The following is a 20,651-nucleotide window of genomic DNA, read 5'->3' as shown; positions in this document are numbered from 1 at the left end:
AACCACTAATTGGGGAGTTCCCTGGTGGTCCAATGGTTAGGGCTAGGCACTTTCACTGCCAGGGCCCCAGGTTCAATCCCTGGTTGGGGAACTAAGATTCTGCAAGCCACGTGGCACAGCCAAAAAAAAAAAAAAAAAAAAGTCAGTGACCCCACAGATACCAATTTAACAAAAAAAGAAAAAAAGAAACCACTCACTGGTCTACTTTCTGTCAAATAGATTTGCCTATTCTGGACATTTCACAATAAGTGAAATCATATAATATGCAATGTTTGCAAGGTGCATCCATGTCATGGTATATATATCAATACTCCATCCCTTTTTATGGCCAAACGATATTCTATTGTATGAATATACAACATTTTGTTTATTCATTCATCAACTGATGGGCAGTGGGGCTGTTTCCACCTTTGGGCTATTATGAATAATGTTGCTATAAACATTCATGTACAAGTTTTTCTGTGGACATATGTTTTCATTTCTCTTGGGTATATACCTAGATGTGGAATAAAATTACTGGGTCATATGGTAACTCTTGATTTAATCATTTGAGGAACCACCAAAGTGTTATCCAAAGTGGCTAATGGCTATACCATTGTACAATCCTACCAGCAATGTATAAGGGTTCTAATCTCTCCATGCCTTCACCAATATTTATTACCTGACTGGTTTTTTTAATAGCCATCCTAGTAGATGTGCAGTAGTTTTGATTTGCATTCCCCTGATGGCTAACAATGTTGAGCATCTTTTCATGTGCTTATTTATATGTCTTCTTTGGAGAACTTTATTAACATCCTTTGCCATTTTTTAATTGGGTTATTTGCCTTTCTATCATTGAGTTGTAAAAATTCCTTATATATTCTACATACAAGTCTTATCAGACATACGATCTGCACAAAGAAATTTTTAAAGCAGAAACTCAGACAACAGAACAAATTGAGACCTTTTGGTCTTAACTGGAACAAAGTTTTGAACCCAGACATCCAGTGGACCCAAGAGAACTGAATCCTGAACTGGCAATACAGAAAGCCAAGCTAAAAGCTAATTCAATCCCCACAATCTACAGAATTCCTGGAAGACTTGACATGGTACCACCAGAGGCTGAGGATAAGGTATAAGGTGAGAGGTGCCTAAGGGCTAAAATAAGGGGATTTGAAAGTCTAAGAAGCAGACACATCTTCACTGCACACTAAGCAAGCAACTGTCCCTCCCCAAACCCAACAAAAGACTAGAAGATTTTTTTTTCTCTCTGGAAGGGGAACAGAGGGTCTCTGAACTAAAGAACACACCAGACACATTGAGAACAGACATAAAACACTAAAAACAGAAGATTAAGTAAACAGAGACATACCAGATGCTGAGCCTTTCCCCCTTCACCTCACACCTATCAAACAGAATGCTGGCATCTGGACCTTCAACATCCAAGCAGAAAGATTATAATATATAGTGTCTCCAAGGAGAATCTAACCAGGCTAAAATAAACAAACTTAGAGATAAAGATCTAAGAGTTTTCCCCAGTTAGTCACCCTAAAGCAGAGGTTCCTAAAGTGAATGGAAGCCTCTATCTGCCCTGGGAAGCATTTGGCAATGTCTAAGGACATTTCTGGTTGTCACAACAGGGCTTAAGTACCACTGGTGGGTAGAGACCGAAGATGCTGAACATCCTACAATGCACAGGACAGCCCCAACAACAAAGAATTTTCCAACTCAAAATGTAATCAATAACAAGACTGAGAAACTGCTGTACTTCTCAAAGTGCTGTCCCCAGATGAGCAACATTCGCCATTCTCAGGTTAACTTGGTAGAAATGCAAATTCTCAGGCCCCAACCAAATCAGAAACTCTGAGGATGGGGCCCAGTAATCTATGGCTTAACAAGCTTCCCAGGTGATTCTGATGGACACTACTAAGAACCACTGCCTGCTCTAGGTCTAATAAAGTTCCCCCAGATATGTAGGCAATAAAGGAATACATTAAGTGACATTAAAAGGATACAGCTACTAAAATCAACAAAAAAGGTGTCCTTAACAAATAAATTGCTACAGGGAAAAAGCAGAGGAGAACCTATAGATGAAATGATACTTTTAAGTACACAAGGGACACTCAACCAAGGTAAGACCATAAACTGGGTCATAAAAACAAACCTTGGAAATTTTAAATAATTGAACCATATAAGTATATTCCTTGACAATAATGGAATTACACTAGAAATCAATAACAGAAAGATATCTGGAAAACTCCCAAATTAAACAAAATACTTCTAAATAATTCATGGGTCAAAAAGAAAGTCTTGAGGAGCAATTAGAAAATATTTTCAACTGAACAAAAATGAAGTTACAATATGTCAAAATTTCTGAGATGCAGCTAAAGCAATGCCTAGGAAAATTTACAGTATTAAAGGCTTAAATTTAAGAAAGATCACAAATCAGTAATCTAAGTTTCAACCTTCAGAAACTAGACAAGCAAATGAAACCCAACAAAAAATAAAAATAAGAGCAGAAATCAAAATAAAAACAGAAAAATAAGAGAAAAATCTTTTAAAATGTTAGTAAAATTGATTAACCTCTAGATAGAATGGCCAAGAAAAAAACAAAGACATAGACTAGCAATATCAGGAACAACAGAAGGAAATGACTACAGACCTCACAGATTTTATTAATAGAATAAGGAAAACTACATGCAATTATTTGACAACTTGGATGAAATGGACCAATTTCTTGAAAGATTCAAGCTGCCAGGACTCATTCACTCTCTCCTGAAAACAGAAGAGGAAACACTTCTCAATTTACTTTGTGAGGCCAATATTACCCTGATACCAAAACCAGAAAAGAAAACTAGGGACCAATATCCCTCATGAACACAGATGCAGAAATCCTCTGTAAAATACTAGCAAACAAATCCAGCAATATAGAACAAGAATAATTCTTCATTACAAAGTTAGGTTTATCCTAGAAATGTGAGGCTAAGTAAGTCAACATTTGAAAAATCAATAATTCACCACACTGACAAAAGAAAAAGAAAATCCACACCGTCTTATCAATTGACAGTAAAAAAAAAAAAAAAAAAGCATTTGAAACCATTCATTCATGACGAAAGTCCCAGGGAATCAGGAATAAAAGGGAACTACCCAGATCTGATAAAGTGCATCTACAAAATATCTACAATTTGGTGTAGAAATGGTGAACAACTGAATGCTTTCCCTCTAAGATCAGTAACAAAACAAGGATGTCTGCTCTCTATTCACTCTATTCAACAGCATATTAAAAATATCAGCCAATGCAACAAGGCAGGAAAAAGAAATAAAAGCATACTTGCCAGAAAAGGAAAAATAGGAAACTTATCAGTCCCTTGCAATGTGTGAGCTTTATTTGGATCCCACTTGAAAAAAAAATATTTTGCAAGAGAATGAGAAGACAAGCCAGAATGGGAGAAAATATCTGGAAATGACACATCTGATAAAGGACTGTTAGCCAAAGTATACAAAGAACTTTTAAAACTCAACAAGAAACTGAACAACTGAATTAAAAAATGGGCAAAAAATTGTAACAGACATCTCATCAAAGAAGATATACAGATGGCAAATAAGGGTATCTGTAAAGATGCTCTGTATCATAGGCCATTAGGGGAACTGCCAATTAAAATAAGGAGACTGACTGCACTATACAACTTCTAGGATGGCCAAACCAAAAGAGATAACACTACCAAATGCTGCAATGATATGGAACAATAGGAACTCTCATTCACTGCTGATGGGAATACAAAATGGTATAGCCACTGTGGAAGACAGTTTAGCAATTTCTTACAAAACTAAACATACTCTTACCATTCGATCCAGCAATCACCCTCTCCTTGGTATTTACCCAAAGGAATTGAGAACTTATGTCCAGACAAAACCTGCACACAGATGTATATAGCAGCTTTATTCATTAATGTTAAAACTTGGAAGCAACCAAGAAATTCTTCTACCGGTGAATGGATAAATAAATCTTGGTACATCCAGACAATGGGATATTATTCAGCAATAAAAAGAAATGAGCTATCAAACCATGAAAAGAACCATAGAGGAACCTTAAATGCATACTACTAAGTCAAATAAGCCAATCTAAAAGGTTATGTACTGTATAATTCCAACTAGACGACATTCTGGAAAGAACAAAACTATGGAGACAGTAAATGGATCAGTGGTTGCCAGGAGTTAGGGTAGAGGTAGAGCACATACACTATACATTTGTCAAAACACCAAGAGTGAATCTTAAACTATGAACTTTGAGTGATAATGATGTGTCAATAGAGGTCCATCAATTGTAACAAATGTACCACTCTGGGGCGGGATGTCGATGGTGGGGGAGGTTAAAGTAGGGGGAGCAGGGAGTATGGGAACTCTGTACTTTCTGCTCCATTTGCTGTAAATCTAAAACTGCTCGAAAAAGTAAAGTATTTTTTAAAAGTTAAAACTACATAATAATAAATTAATGCCAATATTGCACTTAAAAAATCATTTTGAAACCATGGGGAAATTCTGGACTGGTGAAATTAAGACATTATTAAGGTAAAGCAGGAAATATATTTCACTTTTTAAAGGGATCCTTAGCTTTTAGAGGTACATGCTGAAATATTAAAGGATGAAGTGATATAAGGCATGGGAGATGCATCAAAATAATGGGTATGGAGAGGGCCCTTAAGGGAAAGTACACCTGAAACAAGATGGCTCCAAAATTAATTGTCAAAGCTGGGTGAAGGATTCATGGCAGGGCTAACTTACCATTATCTCTACTTCTGTATATTTGAAATTATCCATGATTTAAAAATTAAGAAAAGGGCTTCCCTGGTGGCGCAGTGGTTGAGAGTCCGTCTGCCGATGCAAGGGACATGGACGTGGGTTCGTGCCCCGGTCTGGGAAGATCCCACATGCAGCGGAGCAGCTGGGCCCGTGAGCCATGGCCGCTGAGCCTGCGCATCCGGAGCCTGTGCTCCACAACGGGAGAGGCCACAACAGTGAGAGGCCCGAGTACCACAAAAAAAAAAATTATAAAGGGGGAAGAGTAACTGGCAAACTAAAATTTTATATCCAGTGCAAAATCCCTCAAAATGAAATCAAAATAGACATTTTCAGATGCACAAAAACAGAGAACTTGTCACCCAGCATACACAGACTACAGGAAATGTTCCTCAGACAAAAGAAAATGATCTTCTCCTAGATGAAGGAATAAAAAAATTGAAAGAATAAATTGAAATAAAAACCAACTTTATAAAGCATTAGTAACAATGTCTTGTGTTGGAAGGAAGAAAAGAAGAGAGGAAAGAAGGAAGGAAGGAAGATCAAGTGTAGTCCACAGGCAGGTGAACAGTGTTCAACTGTTCTAAGGTTCTTGAATTAACTGGAAAGTACAAGTACTTACTGATTTAGACATTTTATAAGATGCATATAGTAATCTCTAGGATAACTACTAAAAGAATAGTTTAAGCAGCATGCATCTACCAACCTAATAAAAGGAGCAACTGGGAAAAAGGGGGGAACAATTGGAATAATACAAAACAATCCAAAAGAAAGAGAAAAAAGCAACATAGAAGAGACAGGAAAAACAGAAATCAAATAGTATAATGGTAAACATAAATCAAATATATCAGTGATTACATAACAGACTATGTGTTAAAAAGATAAAATTGCCAGACTGGATTTAAAAACCCAACTTCATGCTGCTTAAAAAAGATATACACATAAACTACTAAGGAAAAGAAAGATTGAAAATAAAATGAATGAATAAAGATAGTCCATGTAAAAACTAACCAAATAAAGTTAGTGAGGCTACTCTAATTGACAAAGCAAACTTTTTTCTTAAACTGAAGTGTAGTTTATTTACAGTGTTGTGTTAATTACTGCTATACAACAAAATGACTCAGTTATACATATATATACATTCTTTTTCATATTCTTTTCCATTATGGTTTATCACATGATATTGAATATAGTTCCCTGGAAAAAGCAAACTTTAATACAAAAGCAACTAGGACATTTCAACATTATAGTGTTCAACTCACAAGAAGATGAAACTTTAAGTGTATATGTACATAATACAGCTTCAGAATACATAAAGCAAAAATCAAATTGAACTAGAGAAAAACAGACTAATCCAAAAGTAAAGTAAGATATTTTAGCATATTTACCTCAGTAACTGATAGAATAAAATAGGGCAAAAAAAAAAAAAAAAAGATATAAAAGCTTTGAACAACAAAGTTAACTGATGACCCAACTGGCATGTATAGAACACTGTACCCAACAACTACAGAATAATTATTCTTCTTAAATACATTTACAAACTTATATACTGGTCCATAAAGCAAGTCGACATATTTCAAAAATTTTAAATCATATGGAGTATGTACTCTAACTACATGCAAATTAAACAGTACCTTGCAATTAAACAGTACCAAAAAGATGAATCAATAAAATATTAGTTCAGGGCTTCCCTGGTGGTGCAGTGGTTGCGAGTCTGCCTGCTGATGAAGGGGACACGGGTTCGTGCCCCGGTCCAGGAAGATCCCACATGCCCTGGAGCTGCTAGGCCCGTGAGCCATGGCCACTGAGCCTGCGCATCCAGAGCCTGTGCTCCGCAACGGGAGAGGCCACAACAGTGAGAGGCCCGCGTACCGCAAAAAAAAAAAAAAAGAAAAAAAAAATTAGTTCAACTGGAAAAGATTTCCTAAACAGGACACAAAAAGATTTAGCCATAAAAAAGGCACAATAAATTAAACTATCATTAATAGAGTAAAAAGATAAGCAACAGAGAAAAAGTATCTACAATACCAAAAACCAACAGAGAGCTTGAATCCAGATTTTATACATAAAGCATGAAAATCAGCAAGACACAACCCAACTGAAAACTAGTCAATAGACTGAAATAAGAACTTCACAAAAATGAAATCTAAATGGCCAATAATACAAAGGAAGGGGAGTCATCCTAATTAACATCAGGTAACTTTAAAACCAGTGACACACCCACCGAACAGTCCGGTATAAAGACTGTTACAGGGACTTCCCTGGTGGTCCAGTGGTTAAAAACCCACCTTCCAATGCAGGGGACGCGGGTTCGATCCCTGGTGGGGGAACTAAGATCCCACATGCCGCAGGGCAACTAAGCCCGTGTGCCACAACTACAGAGCCCACACGTCTGGAGCCCGCTGGCCACAACTAGAGAAGCCCGGGTGCCACAATGTAAGATCCCATATGCTGCAACGAAGACCTGATGCAGCCAAAATAAATAAAAAAATAAAGTTGTTGTACTATTTAAAAAGACTGTTATAGACTGTTGCAGAGGATTTGGAGCAACTGGAATCCACATATATTGCAAACAGAAGTATAAATTCACATATTTCAGAAACACATTTCACAGTAGAAGCTGAATGTATGCTATTGTATGACTCAACAATTCCACTTCTAGGATTTTATCTAATGAATTATGTGTTCACAGATACACCAAAAGACACGTTCAAGGAAGTTCAAACTTTATTACCCCAAAACTTAAAACAACCCAAACCCTCAACTGTACAACAAATTGTGATATATTCAATAGACTGTTACACACGATGACAACACACGAACTACAGCCACATGTCACCATGGATCAATGTAGAGCAAAAGCAGCCAATCACAAATGACAATAAACTATGTTATTTCATTAACATAAGGTATCATTAACATAAGTTAAAAGAGAGGAAAGGGGCAAAAACCATAGTGTCAAAAGTGAGAAAAGTTGTAGTTAAGAAGAGGTGGTGATTGTAAGGGATCACAAGTGACATCTGGGAAGTTGATAATATTCTGCTTCTAACTTTTGTGCTAATAAATGAAGCTGTACATTTATGTGTGCATTCTTCTGTACTATACTTAAATTAAAATAGGTTTAAAAGTTGATTGTGAATGCCCTACAAATAAGAAACAGCAGGAAGTCGAAATGTAAATGACCAACTTTCCTGAGCATCCAATTTCAAGTGACTCAACTAGCCAGAAAGCTATCATATACCTTGTCTTGGGTAGGTCATCAGAAACAAATTGGGGTGAAGATACCCTAGTTTTAAGAGTCACAGATGTAGAAAACAAACTTATGGTTTCCAGGGGGTAAAGAGGGAGGGATAAATTGAGACACTGGGATTGACATATACACACTACTACACATAAAACAGATAGCCAGTAAGAACCTACTGTATAGCACAGGTAACTCTACCCAATACTCTGTAATGACCTATATGGGAAAAGAATGTAAAAAAAGAGTGGATATATGTATAACTGATTCACTTTGCTGTACACCTGAAACACAACATTGGAAATCAACTATACTCCAATAAAAATTAAAAAATAAATAAACAAAACTTGTCTTGGGAGAGAAAAAAAAAAGATACCTTAGTTTTAGGTAGCAGACCAGAGTGGCTCTAAGACATGTGAATCACAGCAGGGATGATCACCCAAGAATAAGAGACAGTCATCCATGAACATCATTATCTAGCATCAAATGCTTATAGAACAGTTGTGAATAGTTTAGTTGAGCCCTTAGTAATATTTAAGGGCTGGAATCCTACTAGCCATGAGTTGTCAGTGTTAGGAAGGATAGGTGGGCTTTCTGGACAGACTACCGGCTTCTCTATGGTATCCTAGATGCAAAAGAGTAAGAACCTAAGGCACACAGTTCAAAAAGCATTTACATTCATTGCTAATTTAGCAGCTACACTGTGCCTGGAACCACACCCCACATCATTTCAATCCTCACAACAAAATCTCAAGAAACCAAAGTCCTTAACAAGACCCATAAGAAATAACTTCCTCCTACAGAATTACAGCATTGTTGAAAATTAACATCACTGATACTAGGATCCTTTAGCCTCATGGAACTCTTGGTTCTGAGGGGCACCTAAGCCAATTCAAAAGTATGAGTTTATAGCACTTCATGGTGAAAGCTGGAAAGCATTTATGACAGAGATAGGGTACAGCTATACTTCTAGTACCATACAAAGGGAAACTGTATAATCTGACTACCTATTATAATCTAATCCTTATACAAATAAATTTTACATTTCAAACAACCGATGTCAAACAATTTAGGTGTTAGAACTACTCCCAAATAAACTAATGTAATGTTCATTTACTCTGAGTAAATTACCCAAAGCTTGAAAGAAACTTACAAAACCCAAGGATTACGACACTCAGCTGCCTGCCACTCCACTAGAAACAAAAATGAATAAATCTTAGTTTTTAACTGTACCATATCAAAGAGATATGCCATACTTTCCCAAATAAGCTGCATTTTATAAAATTTTAATCCTAATATGATCAATTTAAACAATGTTATGTGTTTGTAGAAGAGCCAAAAATCCTGCACATACTTCATATATCCTTAAACTTCTATTCTGCACTCTAAAAAAAGGCAGAGGAAATAGTTTACAGTGGCTTCAAATTTTCCAAAATTTGATCTCTAACATTTGAACTTTACTTCTATGTCTGTTTTACCTACTACACTTTTATTGAATACTACAACAAAAAATCAGAAACTAAGTAATATTGACTTAGGAAAAAAAACAATTAGCAATCTTAAAAATTCTCAAAGCAGCTTTAGACAGACGCAGTCCACAAACACTATTCCTCTGTAGAAACATAAAACGTATTGCAACAAATGCCTGAGCCTGAGTAACCTTAAAGTACCCTCATTAAAAAACATTGCACAAGGGCTTCCCTGGTGGCGCAGTGGTTAAGAATCTGCCTGCCAATGCAGGGGACACATATTTGAGCCCTGGTCAGGGAAGACCCGACATGCCACGGACCAACGAAGCCTGTGTGCCACAACTACTCAGTCTGTGCTCTAGAGCCCGTGAGCCACAACTACTGAAGCCCACATGCCTAGAGCCCGTGCTCCGCAATAAGAGAAGCCACCGCAATGAGAATCCCGCGCACCGCAATGAAGAGTAGCCCCCGCTCACCACAACTAAAGAAAGGCCCGCACACGGCAACAAAGACCCAACGCAGCCAAAAATAAATTTTAAAAATATATATTAAAAAAAAAAAAAAAAACGGGCTTCCCTGGTGGCGCAGTGGTTGAGAGTCCACCTGCCGATGCAGGGGACATAGGTTCGTGCCCCGGTCCGGGAAGATCCCACATGCCGCGGAGCGGCTGGGCCCGTGAGCCACGGCCGCTGGGCCTGCGCGTCCGGAGCCTGTGCTCCGCAATGGGAGAGGCCACAACAGTGAGAGGCCCGTGTACCGCAAAAAAAAAAAAAAAACACTGCATACATCTTACACGAAGATGTTGGGTATAAGATAAACTAGAGACATAAGCAACTATATGAGAAAAGGGCACCTTCTTATAAATATAAAACTGAACACTCAGTCAAAAAGTGTGATAGTGCATTATCAATAAAAATGTAATTTCTAGGAGTTTCTATGACCTAAATCTAACATCCACAAACTAAAATGTTTCACTTACACATGCTCGCATTCTTCCTTCTACTACAAAAAAATTAAGACTCAATTCACTGGCAAACAAAAGAGTACAGGAGGAAAGAAACCAATACAAGTAAAGTATATAAACTCTGAGCCAGGTACTTTTACATATTATCTCATGAAATCCTCCAAACAATCTAGCGAAGCAGATATTATATCACATGTTAAAAATGTGGCCTGTGAGGCTCAGAGGTGTAAAGCGCCTTGCCCAAAGTCAGATCTCTCAAATTCCAAGGTTCATGCTCTCTCCAAAATGCAGACCACATTTCAGTACTAATAATGACAACACCCTTTACTCACTTCTCAAAATATTAATATATAAACACAAATAATCACAAATAGTGGAATGAGTTAGCTCTACACATGCCAATATGGAAAGACTGCAAAAATACAAATAAAAAGAGTAAGGTAAAAGTGTGGGTAATAATCCATCTGCTTAACAGGAATAAATAGAAAATTATATATGGGTAAATAGAGAAACAGTTTTCCGGACACAATCAGATAGATAGATACACACTTAGAGTAACTTTTTTTTTGAACGGGTCCCCTTATTTCATACTTTTCTACATCATTTGAACTTCCTAAAGTAACAGCATGCATAATGTATTTCATTTTCTTTGCAGTCTGTATTTTAAAAATGAATAAAGCCATATCCTTTATAAAAACTGGAGAGAGCTTTAAAGGCTATAAAAAATTTATCAAAAAACATTTTACTAGTCTAGAAATCTGTATAGAAGCTGCTTAATCAATAAACCAAGCAGTCCGTGTTGTCATATCTACAGAACATCAAACTAACTCAGAATGGCATAAATTTACCTGGAACAAACCAGGGTTCAGATCTTCTTCTAATGAAAGTAGTTGCAAAATAGAGGTGCATATATATACATTTTATTTACGCCTATAATAAATGGAATTTGTTCGGTATGTTAACTCAGTAATATTTGCATCAAACAGATTTGGAGATCGCAACTTTAGTCTCTTAAAAAATTCCCAATCCTAATTTTAATGGGATTTTCTTTTTAAGCTGCTCAGATACAAAAACAACTAAAATAATGCCTTTAGACATTTGATTAAACTAAGAATAAACGTCACATTTTTCAAGTAAATCACATTGTTAAAATAGTCCCAACTAAGTACAAAATACTGCAAATAAATCTTTAAAACACTATTTGTTCATTCACTCAATAAATATTTGCATTACTCAATGTGTGCCAAGTGCAATACTAGGCAGGTACAATGGGATTAAGAGGTAAGCAAAACACCCCTTTGTAAATTCTTACAGTATGGGGTGGAGAGGAAAAAGTCCATATAATCACAAAATGGTATCAAGAGATTATAGTCATTGATCTAATTTAGATTGGTGAGTCCAATCAACTTTTAATGAACTGACATTTAAATAAACCCAAAGGCTGAAAAGCCAACCAGAGGAAAGTCAAGGCAGCTTGGAGCAGTGGTTAGGTGTGGGCTCCAAAGTTAGTCACTGGATTTCAATCTAGGCTCCACTATTTAACAGGCGTATAAATTTAATCACATTACTAATCTGAGTTTCGGTTTCTTCACTTTAAAAAAGAGGTAACAACAGTACTTTCATCATAAAGTTGTGAAAGTTAAAAAAAATAACAATAATGCAGTATGCCTTGATAAGCCTGGAATAAGTAGTTATGTTACTGTCATTAGCAGCACTGGCAAAAGCTCAAAAAGGGAAAGAGCTAGTGATAGTTGGAGGGAAAGACTTAAAAATGGCTGAAATGCAGTGAATAAAGGGAGAGAGGTAAGTAGGGAACGAAGCATGAAGATTTTATTAGCTACGCTATCTAATTCGGAAGTCTCTAACCAAATGTGGTTATTGAGCACTTGAAATGTGGCTAGTCCAAATTGAGATGTGCTGTGTGTATAAAATATACACCAGATCTTGAATACCTAGTATGAAAAAAAAGTAAAATATCTCAATTTTTAAAATATCAATTACATGTTGAAATGATACTTAAGATATACTAGGTTAAATAAAACATATTTAACATTACAATACCCAAATAATAGAAACCCAGTGACATTGACAGCTGAATGGATACACAAAGTGGGTATATACATACAATGGTATACACATACAATGGAGCATCATTCAACCTTAAAGAGGAAGGATATTCTGTCACATGCTACAACATGGGTGAAACTTGAGGACACTACGCTAAGTGAAATAAGTCAGTCACAAAAGGACAAATACTATGATTGCACTCTTTTTTTTTTTTTTTTGCAGTACGCGGGCCTCTCACCGTCGTGGCCTCTCCCATTGCAGAGCACAGGCTCCGGACGTGCAGGCTCAGCGGCCATGGCTCACGGGCCCAGCCTCTCCGCGGCACGTGGGATCCTCCCGGACCGGGGCACGAACCTGCGCTCCCTGCATCGGCAGGCGGACGCCCAACCACTGCGCCACCAGGGAAGCCCTATGATTGCACTCTTATGAGAAACCTATAGTAGTCAAATTCATAGAGACCAAAAGTAGAATGGTTGTTGCCAGAGGCTGGCAGGAGGAGATAATGGGGAACTATTGTTTAACAGGTACAGGGTTTCAGTTTTTCAAGATGAACAGAGTTCTGGAGATGGATGGTGGTGATGGTTGCACAAGAATATGAATGTATTTAATGTCACTGAACTGTACATTCAAAAATGGTTAAGATGGTAAATTTTATGTTCTAAATATTCTAATAAAAATTTAATTTTATTTTTGAAGTGGCTGAGAAAACTTAAATTACATATGTAGCTTGCATTTTATCTCTATTGGTCACACTGTTAAACTTAAGTCATGGCAAAATTTTCCAATGAGAAGGGTTTTGAGGAAGTGTGACAAGATCGAGATCCAGTAAGCCCTAATGCCCTAAAGGCAGGGGTCAGCAAACTTTCTGTAAAGGGACAGACAGTAAATATTTTCAGCTCTGTGGGCCACATGATCTGTCCTGAAAGCACAGATAATAGAGACATGCATGGGCATGGTGGATTTGGCCCACTCTAGTTTGCTGACACCTGCCTTAAGACACCCACTGTAAGCAATGGCTCCTACCGGCTCAGACTGCTGAATTTTCAGGAATTGTGTAAGCCAGTTTAGTATCAGTAGCCTAAAATCTTCCATGGTGAGAGGTATTTACAAATGGAAATCAGCAAACACTACAGTAAATCAGTGCTGTTTTTTTCCCAAAGAACTAGTTGATGAACATTTACCAGCACATCCTACTTTATGTAAAGAATTAACTTCTCTCCTATGCATTTAAAAGTATATTAGCTGGAAAAACTGACAGTCATTCAAATCCCTGCTGTGTTCTGTGGTTCAGATGAAGATCCTCAGTTAAGAAAAGCTATTCTAGAAGAATTGTTCCAGTAACCAGAAGCGAGAGTGAACACCCTGTGGCAGTCAAGAGTGATGAGCTAAGGGGAGAGCAGTTTAAAAGAGGAGGAGGGCTAGAAACCAATGAGATTATGTACACACTCAGCCGTCCAAATCCACAAATGCAGAGGGCGACTGTGGAACTTGAGCATTTGTGGGTTTTGGTATCCACAGTGGGTCCTGGAACCAATCCCCGGCAGATAGCGAGGGACAACTGTACTTCACTCAGTAAAGACTGAACAACTGGTAGTAATTATTAATTACACATTATCATGCATATGACAGATTCATTTGTAAACAAGTATTTACTGAACACATACTATGTGCTAAGCTCTGGTAACACAATATATTCATTTGTAAACAAATATTTACTGAACCCATACTATGTGCTAAGCTCTAGTAACACAATATATTCATTTGTAAACAAATATTTACTGAACCCATACTATGTGTTAAGCTCTGTTAACACAATATATTCATTTGTAAACAAATATTTACTGAACCCATACTATGTGCTAAGCTCTGGTAACACAATAGTGAACAATCACAGGTCCTCTCTAGCAAAAAAATAAGCATTAATCAAATAATCACATAAATATAGACTTTAAACTGTAATAAATTATGACCAAAAACAGGGTGCTGTGAGAAAGTACAATGGGGAATCCCAACCAACTCTGGAAAATCAGGGATACTTCTTTGAGAAAGTGACCCTTGCACTGAGAATGGGCAAAGAGTGGGAGGCATTCCAGGTAGTAAGAACAAACCGCACAAAACTCCTGAGGCAGGAAAAAAAATGTGATTAACAGATCAAGGAACTAAGAAGTCAATAAAGCAAGAGCCAAGGAGGAAAGATGGTGTCAGAATGGAGACACAGAATGGAATATTATCACACAGGGCCTCATGGCCACATTATATAAGTCCAAGATCAATATGGAGCTGTTAGTTTTATGTAGAGAATAAAATGATCTCATTACTATTTTTTAGAGATTGCTCTAGGAATTAATGGGGGAGACTGACCAGTAGGCTACCATAGTCTCTAGGCAAGAAATAATAACTTACTGAAGTCAGTCCTCAATCTTTTTTAATTAATTAATTTATGTATTTATTTTTGGCTGCTTTGGTCTTCACTGCTGCGTGCGGGCTTTCTCTAGTTGCAGCGAGCAGGGGCTACTCTTCGTTGCGGTGCGCGGGCTTCTCATTGCGGTGGCTCCTCTTGTTGTGGAGCACAGCTCTACGCGCGGGCTTCAGTAGTTGTGGCACGCCGGTCTCAGCAGTTGTGGCACACGGGCTTAGTTGCTCCATGGCATGTAGGACCTTCCCAGACCAGGGATCGAACCCACATCCCCTATATTGGCAGGTGGACTCCCAACAACCGCTGCGCCATCAGGGAAGCCCAATCCTCAATCTTAAAAGTATCTACGTAATCTATTAAATACTCCATTGCAGCAATTTTTGGCCTCAGGACACAACTCTTACAAATTTGAAACCCCAGAGTTTTTGTTTATGTAGGTTATATCTATTGATATACTAGAAATTAAGACTGAGAAATCTTTGAAAAATTCATTCAAGATAAACTCATTACATTAAATACCTTTTTTATGAAAAATAACTATTTTCCTATTTGAAGAATAGCACTGTTTAAAATTTTTGCAAATCACTTTAGTCTCTTAATAGAAGACAACTGGATTTTCACGTTTCACATCTAAAAGATTCTGAAAAAGTATGCTGCTTGTTTGTGAGAAAATTAGAGTGAAAAACACAAATAACCTCTCAGAACTATCATGAAACTAATTTTGATCTTATGATCCTCCTAGAAGGGCCCTGGGGACCCCCCAGACCATATTAAGAACTGCTGCTTGAGCAAGAGAAAGCCAAGCAATCACAGTAAGGTACTTGACAGCAATTAGGAAGACTACAATCAAAGACAGACCAATAACAAGTGTTATACACAATGGAAAGTGATTGGAATCCTCATGCACTGCTGGTAGGAATAAAAATTGGTACAGCCACTTTGGAAAATAGTTTGGCAGTCCCTCAAAAAGGTAAACAGAGAGCTATCACATGACCCAGTAATTCAACTCACAGGCATACGCTCAAGAAATATGAAAACTTATGGCCACAAAAAACTTGTATAAGTATTCACGTAGGTGTTATTCATAATGGTCAAGAAGTAGAAACAACCCAAATGTCCCTCAACTAATGGAAAAATAAAATGTAACATATATATCCATACATGGGAATATTATTCAGCAATAAAAAGGAAGTACTGATACATGCTACAACATGGATAAATGTTGAAAACATTATGCAAAGAAATAAGCCACAAGTTTTCAAAATTTGGTGTGTATTTTACCCCTACAGCACATTTCAAATCAGTCTAGCCACATTTTAAGTGTTCAACAGTCAGATGTGGCTGGTGGCACCACTGTGGACAAGAGTTCTAGATCTACCCTATAAAGTATAATTTTAAATGATGTTTGTGATGATGACGCTGACGCAATGTGATTTCCCTTATCAAGGAAAGGTTCACTTCTATTCAATACATAATATTTACCTTATGTCTAAGTATGTTAGTATTTTTCTAAAAGATTCAAGTGACAAATATATTTTCTAAAACTAGAATATACACCGCCTGAATATTTCAGATGACTGCATTTCAAAATCTTACACTATAATCTAGAGAGCCACAAAATCCCAGAACAAGCTAGTTAGGAGCTAGTATACAGAACTGCCCTTCTATTCTCTGCACTAATTGTAACCACTCACACACAGACAACATTCCTCTGGACTTCATCTTGTTTGTTGACACTTAGAAATCCTCAAACTGTTTCCCATAGAAAACAATGAATAATTAATAGAAAACATAATCTCATACACAGGGACTTTTTGCCATTACACATTTTAAAAAATCTACTTATATTATGAAAACCCTTATTAATGAAACCACCTTGGAACATACATAGTGAAGTTTATATTCTAACCACCTTTAGTTAGAAATTTAAACATTACTCAACTGATTCTGAGTACGTAATGAAAAATAAATTTCACTTTAATTTTTAAAAAGTATAAGCTTTATTATCAATCGAACAAGTTAAAAATGTTAAATACAAGCTGTATTAAAGTATCTTGTTTCTGCCTGTTATATACAAACAGAAATTGAGGGAAAAATAAGAAAATTAATAACCACCTTACAACTTTTTTTATACCTAAGAGATTTAATATAATTTCATCAATTATTAGAACATGCTCATATAAATACTATTTCAGCATAATGTACTGAGAATTTACATTATATAGAAACAGTGAAAGAAATTTTAAATTGCAGAAAATGGGGTTTGCCTGATAGAAAGCCTCAGCTTTCAATATTATCCTTTTGTAGGTCTTTTACTTACCTTCTTTACCTCTAAGATTAGATAAGAATTTTCTGGACCAAATACTTCCCAATTTTTGACTAAACATTTTTAGTGAAATCTCAATGTCATTAAGTTTATTTTAATGACAAATTTTAATCTGTAGCAAATAGTTTAAATCTGTGAAACCCTTAGAAAAAATTTTAAATTATAAAATGACAGATCTTTTTTTGTGCTTCAAGTAGAATTTTACAAACCATGTGAAAACTACTTTTCTTATTCTTGTACATTTTTCTGTATGTACTTCCCCTAACAGAGCCCATAGGTAGTTCAATTTGTCTCCTGGTTCTTGATGCAGTGTTGAGCTTCAATTTTTATCACGTTTTCTGCTTCAACAGAAAGTATTCATCAAAACAAAAATTCAACTGCCATGAGAAAAAGTTGCTACAGAGAGACTTTAATTTTATCTATTAAAATTTTACTTTGGTTACAGAGGAGTAAAATGAAAACTTCCACAGAATTTGAAATTCTAGTTTCACCATCACAAAAAGTTAAAACATCCTCACAGATAAAAGCATAATAAACTGAACTAAATGAATTCTACTATTTACAAAATATTGACTTTATTTCTAATCTTTTACAGTAAAATGCTGAAAGCAGCCAGGATGGTGAAGACCTGAACCAGGAATCCTAAATAGAACTATGGGCTTCAAAAGTTAATATGGCTACACACCCACTAAAAAAAGACTGACACTATCAAACGTTAGTAGGAATGTGGAGCAACGGGAATTCCCATGCACTGGCAGTGTGACTGTAAAATGGTACAAGCACTTTTAAAAAACAGTTCCTTATGAAACTAAACCTACAGCTACGCTATGACCCAGTCATTCCACTTCTAAGCACTTCTAACAGGCGAGATAAACGCATTTGTCCAACAATACAGATTTGTATGAGTACTCATAGCAACTAACTGGAAAGAGCCCAGGTGACCCTCAACAGGAAAATGGATAGATTATGGTGGTATATTCATACAACGGAAGACAACACAGTAATGAAAAGGAAAGAACTACTGAGGATACACGAGTCTTAAAAACACTAAGCTGAATGAAAAAGCCTTTCCCAAGAGTACATACCATATAATCCCACTTATGTGAAATTCTAGAATAAGCAAAACAAGTCCATGAAGGAAAAAAATCAAAACACTGGTTGATAGAGGGGAGTGACTGAACTGACTGGAAAAGGGCAAGAGGGAACTTTCTAGTTAATTACAAAGTTCTACAACTCCATTAGGCTTCGGATTAAACAGGTGTATGTATTTGTGTAAACACATGGAGTGGCAACCGTGCGCATTTCACTGCAAGTCAAACTTACGTAAATAAAATTTTAAGTTAAAAACTGAACTCAGGTTAATGATATGCACATTGCTTAAGTGCTTTTTAAGGGTAACATGTACTAATACTTGCAACTTACTTTGAAATGCACCCAAAAAATTGACTGATAAATGATTAATTGTGCCATACAGCAAATAAAGCAAAACGCTAACTTAGGTGATGGACACATGGGTGTTCACTGCACGATTATTTCAATTCTCCTGTATGTCGCAAAATATTAAAATGTTAAGGAAAATTTTTATAGGAGAATTGAAAGACCAAAAGAAGTGATTCAATAGGTGGTCAAAGTTTCTCACTACACACCACCTTTCAGAATTACATAAAAAAATACCCCAATCATTTATTATTCCTAGGGAAATCTGTAGGCACATTTCAGGAATTTTTGCTTCTTCATAAACTGTTCACATTCCCTGAAATCAATTCAGTAATTAGGGCAATATCCTGGGACGTATATTCAATAACAAACTAAAACGATTTGTTAAATTCCTCAAGATTATTAACTACAAAATTTGTATTCCTGAACAGATTTTAAGCCGTAAATTATTTTTTATCTTTCTCCAGTAACTCCAATTTCGTTCTCTTTTATCCGATTGCAAGCGCTAGTATCTGAAGAACATAGCTATCCCTCTAAAATGAAACAAAATCCTCCCCAACGATTAGCATCTAAGGGATAACAAATATACTTTAAAAAGAAATCCAGCAAGTCGTCACTGAAAGTCATCCACCTTTCTCCTTAAGCCTTGTACTATTAAGATGCGGCTGAAAGCAATTTCTACATCATAGCTAATGTTTTCTTTAAAGACTGAAAGGTGGGAAAGATTTCAGCAGAACTAAATGTACACGTGATCCTCACCCCCCAAAATCCACCTTAACCCGCAGGCAGGTAAAACAATGATCACCCCCTCTTTTTTTTCCCTTCATGAGACAAAACCGCGGACTAGGCTAAGGCAAACCCTCGCCCAGCCTCCACCCCGCCTGGAGCCAGGCGGCGGGTCCCTTTCCTTTGTGAGGAGCCGGAGGGAGGCGGCTGGGGGCGGGGAGCTGGGGGAGGCGGCTGGGGGTCTGCGGACGCCCGAGCAGGAGGAAGGCGCTGAGGGAAGCGACGTCGGCACCTCCCGCAAACAGGCCGCGAGGCCCCGCCACAAACCTCTGCGGTGTCCCCAGGTGCAAACCCACGAACCTGGGTGTGATCTAACTTGGGAGGAGGCCCGGAAGAAAAGCCGAGGGCACCTCCGGGGACGACCCCCTCCTCCCAGGCCCTTGCAAAACCTTCTCCCTCCGCGGGAGGAGGTCCTGCCGCCATCCCCACCCCGCCCCGAGCCTCGGGCGGCCCTCACCTGCTGGACGGAGCTATTCTCAGGCACTGCAAACTCCTCCTTCTCCTTCGGGGTCTTCACGGTGACTTTCATGATCTTGGGTTCCGTGGAGGCAGCAGCGGCGGCGGGGGCGCCGGCACCTTCGGCAGTGGCGGCGCTGTCCTGGGAGCTCGGAGGGCCGCCGCTTTCACCATTCTCGGCCATGGCGGCGGCGGTGACTCAGGCGCGCAGGAGGGAGCGGGCGAGCGAGGGGGAGCCAGGGGACGCCAGAGCCGGCCAGCCCGAGCAGCGAAGAAAGTGGGGCACGTCGCCTCAGTGACAGCGGGCGCAAGGCCGCCCTAGCGGGCGAGGGGCAGCGAAGCTTGGCGTGGGCTCCGGCGCAGGCCCGCGTCGGGCGCTCAGCAGCCGCCCTGTACTCAGACGCCACTCGGTCGGAACGACATCCGCAATCGCCGCCGCTTCCTCCTCCCCGCCCCTCCCCCCACGTCCCTCCGCCGGCGCTGCGCGGGGCACGCCGGGTAACGTGGCTGGCGACGTCGCCGAGTCATTCCTGGCTGCTGCCGCTTGGAGCTCTGGCCGCTTTTCTTTCCCTCTCCCGCTCCATTGCTCAAAGCGTAGGCGCGTTCAGAGAGAAGGACTGAAAACAAAGCGGGGCGGAAGAGGTCAGTTCATTCCTTTTTACCCCTTTACCAAAAAATGAATTTGCGGCTTCTGGGAGGCACCGTAAGGGCGC

At 38.3% G+C, this 20,651-nt stretch overlaps 1 protein-coding gene across 2 annotated transcripts in view; it reads right to left on the bottom strand.

The window, feature by feature from the left end:
- UBQLN1 (ubiquilin 1) overlaps positions 1-20,407 on the bottom strand; it is a 44,310-nt gene extending 23,903 nt beyond the window's left edge. For both annotated transcript variants that reach the window (XM_060101750.1, XM_060101751.1), the window contains exon 1: positions 19,940-20,407. In XM_060101750.1, coding sequence (XP_059957733.1) covers positions 19,940-20,122 — 183 coding nt within the window. In that variant the 5' untranslated portion in view covers positions 20,123-20,407. The remainder of the gene's footprint in view (positions 1-19,939) is intronic.
- Between the last annotated feature and the right edge of the window lie 244 nt (positions 20,408-20,651).

This window comes from Mesoplodon densirostris, chromosome 6 (genome assembly GCF_025265405.1).
Source record: "Mesoplodon densirostris isolate mMesDen1 chromosome 6, mMesDen1 primary haplotype, whole genome shotgun sequence".
Classification (NCBI taxonomy): Eukaryota; Metazoa; Chordata; class Mammalia; order Artiodactyla; family Ziphiidae; genus Mesoplodon; species Mesoplodon densirostris.
The sequence above is the reverse complement of the archived record's forward strand: the minus strand, read 5'-3'. Positions and strand labels throughout refer to the sequence as shown.